This window comes from Protomyctophum bolini (assembly GCF_963924005.1).
Source record: "Protomyctophum bolini genome assembly, chromosome: 8".
NCBI lineage: Eukaryota > Metazoa > Chordata > Actinopteri > Myctophiformes > Myctophidae > Protomyctophum > Protomyctophum bolini.
In genome coordinates this window covers 45827958-45850708 of record NC_137869.1, presented here as the reverse complement: position 1 = coordinate 45850708, position 22751 = coordinate 45827958, and the positions used below count along the sequence as shown (strand labels likewise).

Genomic DNA, 22751 nt, shown 5'->3' with positions numbered 1-22751 from the left:
TTGAAAAATAGCAGATCTACAAGCTCATAGCGCGCCACCGAGTGGCGCGCTACGAGCTTGTATAGGTCTGCTATTTTTTGAAAAATCATTTTTTTAGAATCTGATCTCAGGTCAGAATGGGTTAATCAGACCAGTGTGTGTCCCCAGTGGAAACCTCGTATGAATCTGATCTCAGGTCAGAATGGGTTAACATGCACTGCAAGGGTGCATACACTCTCTTCAGAGCTAAATTGGCACTGCGGGATTTGACAGATCAATCAAAAAACTAATCAATGGCACACCAGATGAGGGTCAGTGGCCTATCTGTCCTCGCACACACGCAGCTTTTGCAAAGAGAGCTGTAATTATCCCCCTCCTCCCATTCCAATCTGCATGCATACGCAAACTATTGATTGGCACACATATATATACAGGATGTACACACAGCCTGCTCATGCGCGCGCGCACGCACGCACGCACGCACGCAAACACGAAAGGATATTATTACACCCGGGCATTGTTAATGATATTGATCGTTTTGTGGGGAGAACACGGCATCATTCAGCAATGTCGCAGATGTCTTAATGAGGTTGAGAAGTGACCCCCCCCCCACACACACACACACACACGCACGCGCGCACGCACGGGCGCGCGCGCACACACACACACACACACACACACACACACACACACACACACACACACACACACGCACACACACACAGACACAGACACACACATTCCCCTGACCAGCCCCTCTCACACACACACACACACACACACACACACACACACACACACCCACAGACGCACCCACACGCAAGGCGCAGGCTTGACATAAATGACATAAATGACACTAAATGTCTTCTACATCCTGACAGTAAAGCATAGCATAATGCTAACACCAAAAGGGGTTCCCGGCCCCAAAATGGGTTTTAACCCATTTAGGCCTCATGCCGTCGAAATTTAAAAAAGAAAAGTCTTCTAAATCCTGACAGTTTCCTGAAATTCCTCATGTTTCTGTATCAGCAGGTGTTCAATATTTCATGGCAAGGACCCCAAATATTATCCGTATTTGGCCACCCGATATGAAAATAATATGTTGTTCCAGGGACCCCCCACCCCCCCCCCACCCCAGAAGCAAAGATTTGAGTTAAAAACGTTTGCTCTGAAAGAATATATATATATATTCAAAGATTTGCGCCACATTTTCACCATTTTTCAAAAATAGCAGACCTGCGTATATATACAAGTTCATGGCTTGCCGATCTGCTATTTTTCAACAGCTAAAGTAAATAAGATAATGCTTAAAACCCCAAAATGGGTTAATTTGTTTCATACATGTATAACCCATTCTGTATGGGAACCCCTTTCGGTGTTTTAACTAAGCATTATTATATGTATATACTTTAGCTATTGAAAAATAGCAGATCTGAGCATGTGTATATAGGTCTGCTATTTTTTTTTTTTAAATGCTGACACAAATCTTTGAATAATATATATTCTTTCGGAAGACTTCTTTTTTCCCGGGCCTAAATGGGTTAAGGGTCATCCCTCTGGTTTTCTTCTCGTACGTGCATGTACTCAAACGCACGCGCGCGCACACACAAACGCACGCACACACACACACACACACACACACACGCACACACACACACACACACACGCGCGCGCGCGCGCACTACGTTCCCATACAGTGACCTAGTTGCCGTGTTAAGTCCTCCAGACTGTTTAAAATACAAAAACTCCACAGACCTCATGGTCCAAATATCTGTGAGCAACGTCGGCCCCCCTTATACCCCCCCCCGCCACCCCCCACCCCGCCCTGCTCTGCTATGGGGGGATTACCGCCAAAACCATGTCCTATACGTCCAAAGACCACAGCCAAGGGCGTGTGTGTGTGTGTGTATGTGTGTGTGTGTGTGTGTGTGTGTGTGTGTGTGTGTGTGTGTGTGTGTGCGTGTGTGCGCCGAGAGAGAGAGGTTTGTAGCACAATATATTGTTGCTGTTGTGCAAGTGCTTCAGAGAGAGAGAGAGAGAGAGAGAGAGCGCGAGCATACCACGTGTGTTTGTGTGTGTGTGAGTAAGAATGACCGTTAAGCAGGGCCTGACCCTTCCATAGCACGTGTGTGTGTATGTGTGTGTGTGTGTGTGTGTGTGTGTGTGTGTGTGTGTGTGTGTGTGTGTGTGTGTGTGTTTGTGTGCGTGTGTGCGCGTGCGTGCATGTGTGCGTGCGTGCGTATGTGCGTGCGCTTGTTAACTGACCGTTGAGCAGAGACTGACCCTTCCTCAGCTGGGGGTCCACCACCACCGTGTAGCGGTCCTCTGAGAAGCCCCTCCTACACGAACCGTCCCCCCGATGACCCCCCGGTGACCCCCGGTCGTCTGCACAGCGCACGGCCACCTGGAGAGACACAAACAAACACGGTTACAATTTAAGGCATTTGTGTGATTTGTTTTTCGTGTCATATGAAAAGCATAAATATATAGCTTCAAATTGACATATTGGTTGTTCGGTTTGACCCACCAGTTTTGGAGATATATGGCTTATATAGAGTAATGTCTTGCAGAGAAACAGCGAGTTGAGAAAACAGGCTTGAAAGGTTCACTTCTGTGGACTCTAACATTACACCTATAGCTACATGTTTAAGCATTTCTTTCATATTTACATGTCTTCTGTGGACTCTGACATTGCACCTAGCTACATGTTTAAGCATTTATTTCATATGTCTTCTGTGGTCTCTAACATTACACCTATAGCTACATGTTTAAGCATTTATTTCATATTTACATGTCTTCTGTGGTCTCTATCATTACACCTAGCTAGCTACATGTTTAAGCATGTATGTCATATTTACATGTCTTCTGTGGACTCTGACATTGCACTTAGCTACATGTTTAAGCATTTATTTCATATTTACATGTCTTCTGTGGTCTCTAACATTACAATAGCTACATGTTTAAGCATTTATTTCATATTTACATGTCTTCTGTGTACTCTAACATTACACCTATAGCTACATGTTTAAGCATTTATTTCATATTAACATGTCTTCTGTGGTCTCTAACATTACACCTAGCTACATGTTTAAGCATTTATGTCATATTTACATGTCTTCTGTGGTCTCTAACATTACAATAGCTACATGTTTAAGCATTTATTTCATATGCATGTCTTCTGTGGACTCTAACATTACACCTAGCTACATGTTTAAGCATTTATTTCATATTTACATGTCTTCTGTGGTCTCTAACATTACACCTAGCTACATGTTTAAGCATTTATTTCATATTTACATGTCTCCTGTGGTCTCTAACATTACACCTATATAGCTACATGTTTAAGCATTTATTTCATATTTACATGACTTCTGTGGACTCTAACATTACACCTAGCTACATGTTTAAGCATTTATTTCAGATTTACATGTCTTCTGTGGACTCTAACATTACAATAGCTACATGTTTAAGCATTCATTTCAGATTTACATGTCGATTTCAGCTCTGACACTTATTTCAGACATGCTCTATAGTACAGGGGTGCCCAAATGGTACATTGTGATCTACCAGTAGATCACAAAGGCTGTGCAGGTAGATCACGTCACATGGTCCTAAAAATATATAAAAAATAAATAAATAGAATCTGCCACTTTAATTAAGGTGACTTCATTGATTGACATCAAATAGGACCTGTCAGCTCAAACCCACAATAATGCAATACTTTGTTTTCAAGAGTGTTGCGCACAGACATCAGTAGCATTACACATGTATACAAAACGGTACTAATTCCATTTCCCTCTCCATTCCGAGTGTGCTCTTTATCTTATATGTAATGCCAGCGCCACTATTCCAATCTTCCCTTCCGGTATATATAGGCCTACAATTATTTAAGGGGTGCATATACTTTATAGTTTAGACTAGTAGTCATTGTTTAATGTTTAGACATGGGTTAAGGTTATGTTTAGGTGGGAGGTTAGTTAGGTTTAAGGTGAGGGTTTGAGATAGGTTGTAGTTGTATAGGACTAATGACTGGTCTAACCAAATGACTAGTACTGTCTAAACTAAGTACTGTCTAAACTACTAAGTACTGCACAGCAACGGAATAATATTTCATCATTCATTGCTGAAAGTATATAGCTCCCAGGTCATAAAAGTGCGGGCAGCCCTGCTCTATAATGTGAAGAGTCTGCCCGTGCTATTAACTCATTTTGGGATACAATTCGTTTTTCTCCTCTCCCGAACAGTTTTAAGGTCCTTTCCCAATTCCTTTTTTTAACCCTATACCCCTCAACCCTTGCCCCTTGTCCCTACATAATGAGTGTCAAGGGGTATAGGGCGATAAATCACCCCCCCTAGGAATTGGAACGTCCCTAAATATTGAACGTCCCTTGTAGATATTGATATACACACTCAGAGCTCTGTAACTCTGAGTGTACAAATGGAACCAAATGGACCCTTACAGGCCCTTACATAACTCTGGAAGTTGTACAATCAAGAGTTATGGGGGTCCTTGAATAATAATTTTAAAAAGAAAACTGTTGGGAGAAACCACAATTCTAAACAACCACAATACTGCACTAATGCAAAAACTAATAATATAATCATTATTCGAATTAGTTACTCCAGCATTTATTCCATTTAATTCCTTGGGTTCATTACGGCGTCGGCCACACGGACAGAGAAAACGAAGAGAAAACAACACGCAGAGGTATAGCCTATAATGAGTCGCTAATTAGCGAGCGCTAGCTCTGTGTAGCGGCGGATAAATGCAGGCAAAGGGCGACTCTAATTTTCCCAGCTTGGTTTTAATTGTTCTCGTTAATGTCGGCACTGGGTTGCGGGTCGATTTTCCCTCCCCGTTTCATTTTCTGTCTGTGTGTGTGTGTGTGTGTGTACGAGCGTGCGTGCGTGCGTGTTAGTGAGATGCAGGGAGGGGGCTTAAATCGCTATGGTGACGTGAAGAAATTGGTTTACGAATGTATCTGCAGGCTAGTACAAATACTCCCTCTCTCAACACACACATACACACGTGTGCACGTGCGCACACGCACGCGCGCATGCACACACACACACACACACACACACACACACACACACACACACACGCACACAATGCAAGAGCGCAGTCAACAAACTGTGACGCTTCGCCGTCTGTGTGTCACATTGGGGGAGACCTGTCTGTCTTTCAAGGCGTAGTGAAATGAAACATACGTTTTTCCCACTTTTAGACCATATCCGTGGTCATCATATGGGCATACCTAAATAATGGGCAAATTCTCATGTATGTGTGTTTTTGTATCAAAAGTCCATAAAGACATTTGTTTTATTACTTCCTGAAAAGGAAAACGTGCTGCGTGATGACGTGTAGAGATACACACATCGATAAAAGCCAATAAAAATGAAGCTCACCCGTTTAATGCCCCATATCGGCGCATCCGTGCAGCACAGCTGCTACTGATTACAGAAATACTCCCCCTTTTTATTCCCATTCAAGATAACATCCAGACAGTGCATTACTCGGTTTCAACTTAATCATCACGCTAGAACATACATGGGCAACTGGGGCCCCCGGGGGCCACATGCGGCCCTCACCATCATGTAATGCGGCCCTCAGGTTAATATCCGAACATTGATGTATTATTGATTTCAGCTCATTACTAGTATTAAAATGTTATTGTCTAGTTTTTTTTAAGTCCAATGTATTTGTATTTCATTCATAAAGTTAACATAACTATAACTAAATGCATTTGAAAAAAAAAAACTCCGGATTCCAATTAAAAAATGGCAGGGTAGGGTAGGGTAGCGTAGGTAGGTAGGGAGGGGCAGTTGTGACGGGTGCCCCAGACAAACAAGTCAAAGGCACCGCTCACTTCACACGAGTGTAATTTTTTCCCCCGTATTATTTAATGTTTGTCTTTAGTTCAAAGTTTGTTTAGTAAACGCATTGACAATGAATGGAACATTTACGCCATAATGTGTCGTTTACGTCATATTGTCTCTTTATTGTCAATGGCGTTTAATGTTTGTGTTGGCACCGTTTGTTTTACATCACCTAATCAACATGACTGAGTTAGACTTTAATATATTAGCGCCCCTCACTTCACACGGGTGTGATTTTTATTATTTATATCTCCTTCTTTATCGCAGGCATGCTTTTATCATGTCGGCGTCGTCGGGTTGTTATTGTTGGTTGTCAGGGCTGCCAGTTCCCACCTGATGTCGTGACTGAGCTCCGACTGCTCCAGACCGTACTGAATAACTGCCAGCTTACATAATGTCTTGAGGCTAGGTCTGAAGTCTAAGACATGCAGGTTATCAGGGGTGGTGTCTCCAAAGAGGAAGACACGATCTCCCACCATGCAGCATGCAGCAGCATATCTAAAACATCGGACCCGGACCTTTCCCTTGGGCTCAACCTTCTTCCAGGAGAAGGTTTCTGGATTGAATTTCCACACATCATTATTGTTCCAGCCACCAACTATGTACAGCTCTCCATTGTAGGTAAATGCTGAACGATAGACCCATCCTTCTGGATGAGGCTGTGGAGATGGTGTGCTCAGCCAGAGGTTGGTCTCTGTGTCAAACACTCTGAGGGGGTACTGACCCCACCCGAATACAAACATCTTCGTCCCGATGATGGTGGCAGAGTGAAAGCATGTAGCAGTAGGTTGAGTTCCTCTGGTGTTAATTAAAGTCCAGACCATTGTGCTGGTGTCCAACTTGTACATGTCAGTAGTCCATCCAGTCAGCATGGTGGATCCTCCATGTATAAACATGACCTTCTCCAACACACAGGCTGAGTGGCAGCACCTCTCCTCTGGAACAGTGCCAGAAACCCTGGGTTTGAACCATCTGTAGGCGTCAACACCAAATGCATAAAGCACATTGCAGTAAGGGAGCCCTCCCCAGATGTAGACTATATCTTCAACCAACACAGCTGTGTGGCCAGAGCGCCTGGATGGAACCTCTAGGTGGCGTCCTCCTCCTCCTCTTCCTGGGCTCAGCTTCCTCCAGCATAAAGACACTGTGTTGAAGACGTGAACATCGATGTGATCACTGTCTCCTCCAAAGCAGTACAGCTTGTCCTGCAGCACCACAGCTGCACGGTGACATCTCTCTGATCCTCCTTTCAGACGGACGGACCAGCGGATCATTCTAACATCAGGTTGTTTTTGCTTTCTCTGTCACACAACGCAGTTCTGTCTCTCCGTCTCTGTCCCAGAATGCAGTTCTGTCAACCACACGCTATCTCTTATATCTCTACAGTGGTACAAACGTCATGTGACGCCTCTGGCCAATCTGGCCGGTGTGCCGGAAGTACAATTATAACTCAATGGCTCGAGCGAGCGGAAGTTTAGCCTAGCCTAGCCCCGGACCTTAATTTTGAGGTCCGGGCTGACGCACACATGACGTCATGAACGTCCGTCCACTTCCATTAAAGTGCTGCAGTTCCACATTTTGCCAGTAGCTTCAACGTTGGATGGCCTTACTGGGGGCTTTGGTGTCTATGCCATACATGGGCGACTGGGGGCTCAGGGGCCACATGCCACCCCCAACATCACGCAATCCGGCCCTCAGGTTAATATCCGAACATTGATATATTATTGATTTCAGTTCATTACTATAGTATTACAATGTTATCGTCTTCTCTTTTGTTTATGTCCAATGTATTTGTATTTCATTCATAAAGTTATAAGATAACTATAACTAAATCCATTTGAAATTCAATAAAACTTTTACTTCAATATTCCAATTAAAAATTGGCAAAACATTTTTTTAGCAAAAATAGCTGATCTACAAGCTCAAATGCGTCGCAACTGGTATACAGCTGGCCAACTATCTGACATGTAAACAAACACACACGCATGCTCCTGCGTATAGCATAGCTACCGTCCCTATAGCTACCGTCCCATCGCCTGAAGGGATGCCACGCTCTGATTGGTTCAGGAACTTCAGACCGGTGTGTTTCACGTTGAAACCGTCTGGAAACTTCAAAATAAAATGATCACCATTTCCGTTTCCCTATATACACCCTTAAAGATATTATTTTGGCTTTTTCTGCCTTCATTGAAAGTATACACTGACAGGAAACGGGGAGAGAGATATAGGAGGGAAGACTGCACGCGACAAAGGCCGTCAGGATCGGGAGTCGAACCCCACGGCTCAGCCAGACGGTTGAGCTATATAACCGTCCGGGGCCTGAGAGCAGTGGCGCAGTGCACAGACTATAGGGGGTGCTAGAGCACCCCCTGCCCTTTTGGCAATGTGCCCCTTAAAAACGTTTTATTTATTTTTTCTTAATTTGTAGTGTGTGGACCATGGTGACATTGATCAAATCTTGATTAAAAAAAACGCTTCTACTATATTATTTAGCCCCCCCCCCACAATCTAAAGCTATATGTTTCTATGTCAGTGGTTCTTCGATAAAAAATAGCAGACCTACGAGCTTGTAGATCTGCTATTTTTCAATAGCTAAAGCACCAAAATGGGTTCCCGCCCCCAAAATGCGCTGCACAAGGTGCCCTTTTTTTCACTTGAGCACCACCTGCCCCTCTAAATGTTTGTGCACGCCACTGCCTGAGAGTCACCTGTCTGTCAGCGAGGGGCCCTGCACCTACACAATACCTTTCACAAAAGGGGAGTGGGGGAAACCTCCATTCAACCCATCACAATTGCATAATTATAATATGAACACGAAAATAAACAATTGATAGAGCAGGGCGATAAATAGCAGAATAAATGCAAATGATCATGAATAGAAAATGGCTCCAACAGTTGGAATGTGGTTGTTAATAATAATAATAATAATAATAATAATAATATCTGGGACTTATATAGCGCTTTTCTTAACCCATTTTGGTATTAGCCTCATGTCATGCTTTAGCTATTGAAAAATAGCAGATCTACAAGCTCATATCGCGCCACCGAGTGGCGCGCTACGAGCTTGTAGGTCTGCTATTTTTGAAAAATCGAAGAACGACTGACATTTTTTAGAATCTGATCTCAGGTCAGAATGGGTTCATCAGACCAGTGTGTGTCCAGTGGAAACCTCGTATGAATCTGATCTCAGGTCAGAATGGGTTAATACTCAAAGACGCTTTACATGTGTGCAGGGGGCCAGGGGGGGAACATATAAGAAAAGGCCAACTTTATTAGAGAACAAGTAAAATAAGATTAAAAAAACAGTAAAAACAGTACATGTAACCGGTTAAAAAAAACCCACATCAGCTATAGGGAATGCATATAGTTCTGAACCGGTGGGTTTTCAGTGCGGTTTTGAAGGTGGGGAGTTACACCCCAATAGAGGGTAGGATATGCTCGTGACATCATCATCAAACCAGGAAGTTATGCGGGAACGCCCATACTGAGTGGCAAAAAAAACGATACTTTCTGGCCTCGACAGCCCCATATACATCCAAACAGAAAAGTCCTGTCTGATTGCATTAAACAAAACATTAAAGGTAGAGTCAGTGATTTCACTTAATTCAAATATCACTTATTTTTTTGTTTTGTTGTGATAATCCTCTCTACTATAGAGTGTGCTGACCATATAAGGAGTTCCTCCCTGTCCCCAGTTAACCCCTGGGGGTCAAAAAACCTTAGGTTTCGTTTTTGTTCTCTATCCTGACACACTTTGCCTGTGTCGCTTTGCCACTCGATGTGCCATTCACTTTAACCCTCTAAGACCCAGCGTTGCTTTTTAGCAACAATTTTATTTTAATTAATTACTCAATTATTATTATTTTTTTCTGTTCTTTTTTCACCTAAACGTCATCAGTGATGTTCATTGCAATGCCATTTCAATGCCATTGGTCATGATATTTGCATATAAATACCCCCCCACAGAGGCTGAAATTCACACAAATTAAAAACGTCTGGACTCTGCAATTTTGAACATTTTTTAACCTAAGACTTTTGACCTTTACCCTAATAAAAGTAGGTAAAATAATTGTAATATAAATGTTTTTTTGTGATCATTAGAATGTCTAGAACATTTTTTTATTCATTATTGTGAAAGATGTCCCCCAAATGTAAATTATTAATTTATTATATTATTATATAATTATTATACATTTTTCATCAAACTTTATTATTATTATTTTTTTTAACATATCTTTTAGTCTTAGTCCTAGTAGTACAAAGTAGTAGTTAGGTTGAAATCTATTTTTTGCAAGTAAATTAATGCAGGTCTTAGAGGGTTATTTTACCTACTTTTATTAGGGTAAAGGTCAAAAGCCTTAGGTTAAAAAAAAAATCAAAATCGCAGTCCAGACATTTTTAATTTGTGTGAATTTCAGCCTCTGTGGGGGGCTATTTATATATGCAAATATCATGACCAATGGCATTGAAATGGCATTGCAATGAACATCACTGATGACGTTTAGGTGAAAAAAGAACAGAAAATAATAATAATAGTAGTAATGAACTAAAATAAAATTGTTGCTAAAAAGCAACGCTGGGTCTTAGAGGGTTAAGCATGTGCATATAACCTCTACCATCTACTTCTCTCCATAACCATGCTTCAACGGTTCCTCTCCTCTTCCACAATGTAGTAATAGTCTCCTGCATGTGCTTGACCCAGATAGCCTATTCCACCCAGGCTGCGTGTATAGTGAAGGTTACGCATTGTCTGTTTTATATCCTGAATGTCTCATCGCTCGGTGCCGTGTGTGTACACACACGCGTCTCCAGGTGACCTTATCTCTGCACTCTGGGGACAAAACCTGCACGTCTGCTTTAACCCATTTTGGGCGGGTGTTAGCATAATATGCTATATGCTTCAGCTATTGAAAAATAGCAGATCTACGAGCTCGTAGGTCTGCTATTTGTTTGAAAAATCGAAGAACCACCGACATATAGAAACATGGGTTTATCATGATGAAAACTGTCCGGATGTACTATATAGAAGACATTTTTTTAGAATCTGATCTCAGGTCAGAATGGGTTATAAGGCAGCCTCTCTTGACCTGTTTTTTCCACCAGCTATATATACAACAACTACAACAACAACAACAGCAAACAATCGCTGAATGGTTTCTGAACTTGAACCTGAACTTGATTGCTCTCTCTCTCTCTCTCTCTCTCTCTCTCTCACTATACTGCGTACACACACCATACACCCGCTGCACCTGCAGGTTCAAAACATCCTTCCCCCTGCAATCGTCGAGAGACAAACTCTCTCGGTTTACTTTATATACTCTATGAATATTTGATTGACGCGGTATGGGGATAATGTAACATGCTTTTAGCATAATTGTATTTCCCCCTGCGGCAGGTTGGGGGGGAAAAAGGACCGCTGCTGCCACGTGTGTATTATATATATAACCCATTTTGGGCCGGGAATAACCCCTTTTGGTGTTTCAAACATTATGTTATACTTTAGCTATTGAAAAAGATAGCAGATCGACAAGCTCATAGCGCGGCACCTGCCACCTATAGTGCCGCGCTATGAACTTGTATATAGGTCTGCTATTTTTTTTAGAAAAATCGTGAAAATGTGCCTCAAATCTTTCAATGTAAAATTCTTTCAGAGTTTCCGTTTTTTTTTTAACTATAAAATCTTTGCTTCCGGGTAGGAACAACGTAATATTCTCAGATGGGGGGGTCATATTTCATATCACTTTTGGGGTCGTTGGCGTGAAATATTGAGAACCAACTGATATAGAAACATGAGGTTTTTCCAGGGGGAAAAAAAAATACATTTTAAAAATACATTTCGACGTCAGGCCCAAATGGGATAAGTGACTGTAGAACGTATATGTGTGTATACCACTTCAAACACGCTCGCTCTCACTTCACTGCCATATATATACGCTTCACTGTCAATAATTCAACACGGCAGAGAACACGCTTTTTTCTCCCCTCCGTGGTGGTCCCCAGTGGTGGAATGTAACTAAAGTACATTTACTTAAGTACAGTATACAGTATAGGCCTATATACCCGAGTACAACTTTGAGGTATTTTACTTTACTACTCCCGATTTCAAGTACTTATTTTTTTTTATTATTATTATTTTTTTTTTTTACTTTACTTCATTTCAGAGGCAAATGTTGCCCTTTTTACTTTTTTTTTTGCAATTAGTTAAAACCTTGAGTCAAGGCAAGGGCTTTCACTTCTAGTGATTTTTACTAGTGCCACAGACGAAAAACAGTTTAAGTCCACACTATTGATCCATAATGTATAAATGATAGATAAGGGTTCAGGACAACGAGGCCTTTTCGTGGAGGGGTCAGAATGACATTTGGACTTGGACTGTTTTTCGTCTGTGGTACTCTTGACAATAGTTGTCTAGTTTACTAGTCGACTAGTCATTTAACTACCTATTATGTAAAACAATAAATAATAATATATATATATTTTTGTAATAATATTTTTAAATTGGTGACTATAACTATAATCTATCTGACTAGTTCCTTAACCCGTTCTGACCTGAGATCAGATTTAAAAAATGTCTTGTATACATCCTGGCAGTTTTCTGAAAAAGCTATGTTTCTAAATGTCAGTCGTTCTTCGATTTTTCAAAAATAGCAGACCTACAAGCTCGTATAGCGCGCCACTCGGTGGCGCGCTATACGAGCTTGTAGATCTGCTATTTTTCAACAGCTAAAGCATAACATGATGCTAACACCAAAAGGGGTTCTAGCCCAAAATGGGTTAAAGCCCTACTGTCACGGTATAGGTACTATATGGTTACTTTGTAGATTTTGATCATTATTACAAAACATAACACTTTTAGTGCCGGAAGTGCTTCAAAATTACCGTGTGGGGTCCCTCTACTGTATACCGTCTACTGTACTGTACTGTACTGGCACACGCAAAATCATCATATATACAGTTAATATGTGCATGTGTGTTTGTGTGTGTGTGTGTGTGTGTTATAGGTTGCACACAGGTGGTGAAAAACAATCATGCTATTTTCGTGCTCAGACCCAGGCAGCCAGGCAGGCACCCAGCAAAAAAAAATCACACCTGTGTGAAGTGAGTGGTGCAACTCACAGCAGCGCACCCAGGGTGCCGGCCCGGTTCCGCCGAGCCGCCCCACGTCCGAAGCGGTTGAGAATTGACAGAGTTACCGTGTGGGTGTCCCTCTACTGTATATAGGCTACTGTACTGTACTGTCACTGTACTGTACTGTACTGGCACACCCCAAAATCATCATATACAGTAAATATGTGCGTGTGTGTTGGTGTGTGTGTTTCTCTCTGATCTCTCTCTCTCTCTCTCTCTCTGTAAATAACAATGCATCACTATCTCTCTCTCTCTCTGTTTCTGGCAAAACAGCGCCACTTTTGCCCCTACTGGTACTGGGACATTGCCGTTCCCCTTGGAGTGGTTGCACCACTCAAAAATGTGAGTATACCTTTTCCAGCTGTCATGTGACCTGAATGGAAACAAGACCGCAAGGACTTTTTTTTTCCCCCGGTGCTATCGGCTTCTCTATAGACTACTACATTTTTTACTGTACTCTATAGTCTGTATACTGTATACTCAGCTTGATGCCTTACAAAGTATTCTCTCAATCAGACAACACTGTTGTATACAGTGATGTTATGTGTGTCAAGTGCTGCTAGTAGGTCGTGTTAATGTAGACTAATAACCTACACACAACGCCTGGCCGATGTGAGGCGTTATGAGCTTGTAAGATCTGCATTTCTTCTTACTACCTTTTTCACCGCTATTTCACCGGGCCGGCAACGCTATATATATATATACTAGACTTGGATGGGTGGCGCAGAACACACACGCACGCACGCACACACACGCACGCACACGCACGCACAGAGTGTACAGTATGTTGGAGGACTTGTTCTGAGCTGCTGAAATATGCACACGATACAAGGAGAGGCCATGCATTATTGAAGGCGACATCACTGACAGCGCACACACGCGTCGTGAAGCTTGTTGTAGATGGGCTGTTGTTGGACGCCAGCAGTGGTGGTTGGGGGAAAAAAAGTACATGCGTGTGCGCATATCACTTTTGGGGCCGCCTTGACGTTTGAGAACAAAACTCCTTCAGGTTACGTTACCCATTTAAGCCATTCTGACCTGAGATCAGATTCATACGAGGTTTTCACTGTCTGGACACACACTGGTCTGATGAACCCATTCTGACCTGAGATCAGATTTAAAAAAAAATGTCAGTCGTTCTTCGATTTTTCAAAAATATGTTCATTGCAGACCTACAAGCTCGTAGCGCGCCACTCGATGGCGCGCTACGAGCTTGTAGGTCTGCTATTTTTCAATAGCTAAAGCATGACATGATGCTAACACCAAAATGGGTTTCCGTTCAGAATGGGTTTAAATGTGCAATGTATATAGGCATTTAGGAGACGCTCTGAATCCGGAGAGACTTGCCGTACACGCAAGAACAACACATGGTAATTCATCAAATATATATATATCAAATATGTCATCCAGGATTATAAGTATATAAGCTGAGAACGTAACATCTGTCTAACAGTAGAATATCTGTACAATGAAACCATAAGTATACACACTATAGTCTTTGGCACCACCTCAGAAAATATTTGGCTCGTCTCGAGTACCACCCATAATTACTGATGTTAAAATACAGGAGCGTAGTAGACCTGCTCCTTTTTGTTCCATTCCTATAAGCCAATTATAACGCTGCTGCTCTGACACAACTCTGTCTAATCACTAATCAGCACAGCTGATGATATTTCCAATGTGATTAACCCGTTCTCAAGTCTTCTTTTAAACGGCTATAGGTGTCATGCCGTCATGCCCAATTTCAGCGCGGCTGGATAGCCCATTTCAACCAATGGCTTGGTCAGAAGAAGTACCTGTATAGAAATATAAATATTTCATTCCACTTAGTACCACCTGTGGTACTAGTACCACCACTTGTACTATATAGTACCGCTAGTGGTACTAGTGTTTTACCACTAGCCCTAGCTAGTGCAAGAATGGGCCTCATCCGTGATGTTTACTTGTATACTTGTTTGGGTTCTTTTTGAGCGGTGCCCCCCTCTCCATTACGCAGCTATGTGTCATGTGTGTGTGTCCCCATGTGTAACACGGTAACTCTGTCATTTCTCTATACCGTTTCGGACAGCGAGGGAAGGCTCGCCGGAACTGGGCCCGCTCCCCTACAGCAGGGATACTCAAATAGATTTACCTGTGGGCCACATTACAAAAATGGCAAGGGGCCAGGGGCCAGTAGATAAAATTACGACATTAATGATACTTGATAACTTCTCTCTTTCAATTGCTTTATTTTCGCAAAATGTATCAAAGTACAATGTGCATGCACACAATATGTAAATAAATAAATGTGTTACATTTTCTTGCATAAACACAAAGAGCTGTTTCCATAACTGCACAAATTATTGCACATAACATGAGTAGCTGTTATAATAACATAATAACATAACATGAGTAGCTCTTTGCCTGCCTGCCTGCCTGCCTGCCTGTCTGTCTGTCCATGAGTAGTTATTTGTCTGTCTGTCAATGAGTAGCTGTCTTACTGTCTGCCTGTCTATGAGTAGCTGTCTGCCTGCCTGTCTATGAGTAGCTGTCTGTCTGTCTGCCTGCCTGCCTGTCCAATTGTCCATGAGTAGCTGTCTGTCTGCCTGTCTGAGTAGCTGTCTGCCTGCCTGCCTAATTGTCCATGAGTAGCTGTCTGTCTGCCTGTCTATGAGTAGCTGTCTGCCTGCCTGCCTAATTGTCCATGAGTAGCTGTCTGTCTGCCTGTCTATGAGTAGCTGTCTGCCTTCCTGCCTGTCCAATTGTCCATGAGTACACTGTAAATCCCTGGAACATGTGACGTGTTTAAACCTAAACACCATGTGTTTAATAATAAAATGCCAAGTGTTTATTAATATTCATACAATACAGTAGAACACGAGTTCACTCAAACACCTCACGAGAACACCTAGTTCGAATTCTAAACACCTATATGACTGACTTTTGTTGTAAAAACTAAACACGTTTATGTGTTTAAAAAGTGTTACAGGGATTAAACATGTTCTTCTGTTTATAATCTAAACACTGTGACACGTTTAAAAAGTGTTACAAATTATGTGTTTAAAACTGTTTAAAACCTAAACGCTTGGGTTTAGTGTGCAGCTGTCTGTCTGTCTATGAGTAGCTGTCTGCCTGCCTGCCCAATTGTCTATGAGTAGCTGTCTGTCTGTCTATGAGTAGCTGTCTGCCTTCCTGCCTGTCCAATTGTCCATGAGTAGCTGTCTGTCTGTCTATGAGTAGCTGTCTGCCTTCCTGCCTGTCCAATTGTCCATGAGTAGCTGTCTGCCTGCCTGTCCAATTCTCCATGAGTAGCTGTCTGTCTGCCTGTCTATTAGTAGCTGTCTGACTGCCTGCCTGTCCAATTCTCCATGAGTAGCTGTCTGTCTGTCTGCCTGTCTATGAGTAGCTGTCTGCCTGCCTGACAGCCAGCAAGTTGGTTAACAGAAAATAAATTGTTATGGCTGAGTAAAATAAAATACAATAAACACAATTTGCCTGAAAATAGATTACCCAGCTATGACCTTGTTCATGAAAAAAAATGAGTAGTGATATGGCTGACTGAGTAAAATAAAACAATCTACCTGAAAATAGATAGCTATAAGTGAAGAGCAATTTCCGCAATTTCCGCAATTACCATTTCCGCAATTTCAATTTCCGCAATTTCCGCAATTTCCTCAATTTCCATTTCCGCAATTTCCTCAATTTCCATTTCCACCATTTCCGCAATTACCATTTCCGCAATTTCCGCAATTTCCATTTCCGCAATTTCCGCAATTTCCATTTCCACCATTTCTGCAATTTCCGCAATTACAATTTCCGCAATTTCCATTTCCGCAATTTCCATTTCCATTTCCAACTATTAATGGCAGCTGGGTTTCATCATTCAAATAAAATAGAATTCTGTCCGTTTAGCTATAAAATTATGTCAGGGAATAGGGATACACAGTATATGTCTTTCATTTGCATTGCATCTCCCCCCCCCCCCCCCAAGCTTTTATTTTCGTTCGAGTAATAGTACAACTCTAATAGTATTACTTATAATAATGTAATTAAAGATAACTTCATTCAGATTAATTTATTTTTATTTCATTTTCCAGATTTATTTTTCTTCTTTTTTTTAGATTTTCATTGGTGGGCCAGTCATAATGGTCCCGCGGGCCTGATGTGGCCCGCGGGCCTGAGGTTGAGTATCACTGCCCTACAGTACAGTATACAGTACAAATGTATAGTTGCACCGCTCAGTTCACTCAGGTGTGATTTTTTTCTTACATTCTTATTTTGGTTAAGTATACCAAACTCAATGTCTCTCGACGTATTCGACGCAAGAGCCTCGTTATACCAACCCGGTCTCGACAGCCAACAGCCAACAGGCGCACGCACACACACACACACACACACACACACACACACACACACACACACACACAGACACAGAGAGACAGAAAAACAACTGGGTCAATTAATTAGCGCCATAATTAGCGTCTAGACTTTGGGGAGCGTCCCCTTGTGGGGGTGCTCCTTTGCGAAACAGCCCCTCCCCCCTCTGGCATAAAACGACGTCTGTCGTATAGTTGCCTGGGGAAGTGGAAGGCGGGGGGGGGGGGGGGGGGGGGAGGGGGGGGGGGGGGTTGCTTTCATGCCATGCTGGAAGGATTTGGTTTTTGAGATGTTTTTTTTCTTTTCTTTTGTCAAAGCTTTATATACAGTATCCTCATATTGTAGCTGTCGGGCATTTTTTTCCACATTTCAACTTGTTTTTAGTTTTTATGATATATTATTTTCCCCCGTATAGATCTATATAATCATGCATCAAACACACAGTGTGGCACAAACGTCGTGAAAAGAGAAGATCTACAAGCTCACGCGGCGCGAGTCTGGCGACGCGTTTGCGTGAGCTTGTGGATCAGCTATTGTCACTATGTTAAATATATATATATTTTTAAATGCAATGACAAAGGAACGGTTTCTATGCTCGACAGCAATGAACACAAGCGGTTAATATGGGATTATTGAACCTGCAGCGACTGATCACGTTCTCAAACATGTTTCTGTTTCCTGGGTCTGTTTTTCTTTATCACAAAATGTGGCAGATTATTATTTTTATTTTTATTTTTTTCAGAAGCAGCCCAGATTGACAGGGAGATTGTGAGATTGTATAGATCAGCTATTTCGGAACAGGCAAAAAAGTATGAAGTATAGCCTACTATAGATAGAGCCACAAGTGGATAACAATTATCTTTGATAAAGTAATAACACCTTCAAAACGTCAAATAATAGTACAATATTTGCCCCCTCTCTGATGAGATGTATACTGCAGTGGAGTAGAAGAGGTATGAATAACAACAAAATAAACAGACATTAAAATTAAACTCTTAAGTTTATATACCTCAAACTTACTCGAGCAAACACAGCCTAGATACTTAAAGTAATGAGGACAAGTGATTAGACCCTCCCCCCCCCCCCCCTACACACACACACACACACACACACACACACACACACACACACACACACACCCCAACACACTCACTGCTTGAAGACAAACACCCCTCCCCATCCTCCCATACTCCCCATACCCCCCAGTTCCGTTCCTATAACCGGAGATATTAACAATGCTCCAACAGCAAATCGCCTGCTTGTATGTATATCTTTGATCAGGAAGGATGAGACCAGATAAGATTGTAGAAAAAAAAAAGAAAAAAAACCAAGCGTCGTGATCTGGAGTGTTATTGGGTTAACCCCTTATAACCGGGACAGCGTACCGGTTGTTTTTTTTGCCTTTATTTATCTTTTTTTCTATGGACAGACAGACAGACATGCAGCAAAAGGCCGTCGGGAAGGGGAGTCGAACCCTCGGCACAATGCCAGGCTGGGTTACCACCAGCCAAGGTGCCTGGACCGCTGAGCCACGGCCCAGGCCTTTAGATACATTTTTTGACATAAAACCATTTCAACGTTTTTATACTTCTGCTATTAGAAAACAGCAGATCTACAATCTTATAGCATTGTCACTTTGTCCCATAAGCTTCCCTATAGCTCAGTGGTTTTCAACCCTTTTCACATCAAGGTGGCATTTTTTGTATTCCTCTTTTGAGCCACGCGGACCCACCGTTTGATGACATTTAGCCTCTCAGGGCCAAAAAACCCAAAGAATATTTTGTTATCGTCGGATGAGATTTTGTCCACAATTCCACGCTGTCGGTACGACAAACAATCAGAAATCAAAATAACAATATTGTTCGTCAACCCGGTCATTTAAGTCTTGAGAGCGTAAAACATGAACGGGTCCTATATATAAGGGTCCATTTGGTTACAAACTCTGCATTATTTAACTGGGGACCGCACCTGGAACCCCCCTCGACCACTCATTGAGAACCACTAATAGCTTACTACAGTATAAGGGTCCCTGGAACGACATATTTTCATATATATATATTCCGAAAACTGTCAGAAGACATTTTGTTAGAATCTGGTCTCAGGTCCAGATGGGTTAACGCATTTCGGGCGGGAAACCCTTTTGGTGTTTTTAAACATCATGTTATAATTTAGCTATTGAGACATAGCAGATCTACAAGCTCATGTCTGCTAAAATGTGGCACAAATCTTTGAATATATGTTGTTTCAGAGCGAAGGTTTTTAACTCAAATCTTCTGCCTCTGGGGGCAAAACTGTCAGGATTTTAAAAGACATTTGTATAGAATCGTTCCACCCAGGTCTAGATGGGTTAACCCATTCTGAACGGGAACCCATTTTGGTGTTAGCACCATGTCGTGCTTTAGCTATTGAAAAATAGCAGATCTACAAGCTCTACGCCACTTATACGAGCTTTTATAGGTCTGCTATTTTTTGAAAAATCGAAGAACGACTGACATTTTTTTAGAATCTGATCTCAGGTCAGAATGGGTTCATCAGACCAGTGTGTGTGTCCTAGTGGAAACCTCGTATGAATCTGATCTCAGGTCAGAATGGGTTAAAGAGCGGCCATCAGTGCCGATGCTATCTCGACATGACACGCAGAGAGACACAGAGAGAGAGAGAGAGAGAGAGAGAGAGAGACAGAGAGACAATTGAAACAAGCCAGCAGCTGTCAGAGATCTCTGAGGGCGTTTACGGTAAGAGAGACGATGTAAAGTGGTTACGATGCCGCTTCGCTAAAACAATTAACCCACTCTGACCTGAGATCAGATTCACACGAGGTTTTTCCCCCACTGGACACACACTAACTACTATGGTCCGATCAACCCATTCTGACCCGAGATCAGATTCTAAAAAGAAATGTCAGTCGTTCTTCGTTTCGATTTTTCAAAACAAATAGCAGACCTATACAAGCTATACGAGCTTGTAGATCTGCTATTTTTTTCAATAGCTATAAAGCATGACGTGATGCCATAACACCAAAAATGGGTTCCCGTTCAGAATGGGTTAAATGCTTCAGCTCCGAACCCCTTACGGGTCCCTTTGGTTTCCATCTGTAGTGCACTATTATAACCCTCTCAGAAAGTTTTTTTTTTTTTACTAATGGTTCTCGAGTTTTTTGAAGGAGCTCTTCCAAACTCTCTTTAACCCATTCTGACCTGAGATCAGATTCACACGAGGTTTCCACTAGGACACACACTGGTCTGATTATAACCCATTCTGACCTGAGATCAGATTCTAATACCCACTTTCAAGCTTTATCTTCCGCAATCGGCGGGCCGTCGGGCATTTCCAACATGTCAAACTTTTTAAAGGACCACTTCACCACTTTTCAACCTATCCTCACTAATAATCATGAAAAAATGGTGCAATTGTCTTCTACTCGGTCTGTGTCTCATATAGGAGGGCTGTGGGCAGTTCAGAAACCGTCTTCCAGTGACATCATCGATGGGGGAATACAAGCTAATAAAAACAGCAGGCTTTCTAGTCCTGAAAAGTTGCAAAAATGCGAAAACGGAAGCCATCGTTCGCATGATCTAAATATTTTTTGTAAAAAAAATATTGTTTAAAAAAAATCTGCCTAATGATGATGTCACTGGAAGACGGTTTCTAAACTGCCCACAGCCGTCCTATGAGACACAGACTGAGTAGGAAAAAAATCGTGCCATTCTTTCATGATTATTAGTGAGGACCTATTATTATATGAAGATAGGTTGAAAAGTGGTGAAGTGGTCCTTTAATGTTTTTTTTTTCCCCCTCCGTAGATTAATGGACCTGATCCGATGCAACGACAAAACAAAAAAAAAGAGCAGATCTAGAAGTAAAGAAGTAAAAAGCTGCACGGGCAAACGCACGCCACGAGTCTCGCGACAAGAGCGTGAGTTTGTTTATTCCTACTAACAACAACATCATGTTTAAGGCGGTGGGGTTATTAGAATCTGTCTTGAGACATTGATTTAACTAAGAATAGAGGCTTTCATTGGTTAAAGCCACACTGTGGTAAAGTGCATGTGCAGGGATTCATTAGGCCTATAATTAACACCTGGGTCACTATAGTGTTGCATTGGGAACTAGATTAACACCTGGGGTAGGGATGGGTATCGTTAGGATTTGTGTGAGTACCGGTACCGATTCCGGTTCTGCTTATCGATTCCGGTTCTTAACAGGTTTCCTATTTCGGTTCCAAAATGGTATAAAATAACTTAAATAAGAGGTCAAATGTTTATTTAACAAAAAAAGCCCAATGTCAATTTAAGACATACAAAATAGCGGATCTATATATAACAAGCTCTCGACGCGGCGCGAGCATGACGTGTTGCGAGCTTGTGGATCTGCGTCGTTTTTTTCCCGTTGTTTTCAGCCCCTGCCCCTCTTCTCTCTAAAAGCCCCTGACCCACACCAAAAGGGTCGCGACGGTCTTATAGCGCTGTCCCGCTGTGTTTGATACGTGTGTTTGGTGTTCCTTGAATCTTATTTTGAAGTGATGCTTCTGTGTGTCCTGCATGTCCTCCTTTGTAGTAGTTTCCCTGCCTTGCCTCACCTTCCCCTTGATTTTTGGTTCTTTGTTTCACCTGTGTCTTGTTTTCCCCCTCAGCCTCAATCCTTGTGTTGATTTGATTTGAGTTCACACCTGTGTCCCGTTAAGCTTGTGCCTATATATATTTAAGCCCTGTGTGTTTGGTTGTGTTCCCTGTTGGATTATTGTATCGTCACCTTTCCGAGTTCCAAGTCTGTTTTTTTTAAATGTTTGCTAGTGTTTGCTACTGCGGGTCTTTGTGTGAATAAAGACTTCTAGATCCCGACTTCCTTGCATTTGGGTCCTGCTGACAATATCGTCCCACAACGTGAGACGCTGTGATTCAACTGGTTGTGATTCAACCGGTTGCGTGATTCAACCGGGTTGAATTCAATGACCCCAAACCACACCAAAAAAAAGGTCAAACACGCAACTCCTTGCAACCGTTTGGACCCCGAGGAGTTGCGCACAGCGAGAATTTCGGACTAGAACTTGCAGCGTCGCCAACTCTCCGGTAACGGAAATAGCTATAGTGGCTCCTCGAAAAGTATAGCTATTGAAGTCGCTATAGCGGTGGGATACGCCCCCCTAGCGACTTTTTAGCGTCCTTATATCGACTTTTAGGCGCCCCCTATAGCAACGAAAATATGGAGCCAGCCCAGAACACCATTTCCTTGCTCTGTGCACATAAGCGAGCCGAGGAAGCCAGACGCGCCGAGATGGCCCGAGCACTAAAGGCTTTCTTACCTCTATTTGTAGCTGTTACGTCCCCGCCAAAGATGTCCAGGTGTTATTTTGTGCAAAAGTCCATTATTGGCTATTTCCCCTAATATAAGCCCTCAATGGGGGGTTG

General features: G+C 42.3%; 1 protein-coding gene across 1 annotated transcript in view; it reads right to left on the bottom strand.

The window, feature by feature from the left end:
- LOC308320302 (cadherin-2-like) overlaps positions 1 to 22751 on the bottom strand; it is a gene marked incomplete at both ends in the record, with an annotated part of 172678 nt that overhangs the window by 137574 nt on the left and 12353 nt on the right. Inside the window, one exon of the mRNA XM_080770615.1 lies at positions 2245 to 2383. Coding sequence (XP_080626741.1) covers positions 2245 to 2383 — 139 coding nt within the window. The remainder of the gene's footprint in view (positions 1 to 2244; positions 2384 to 22751) is intronic.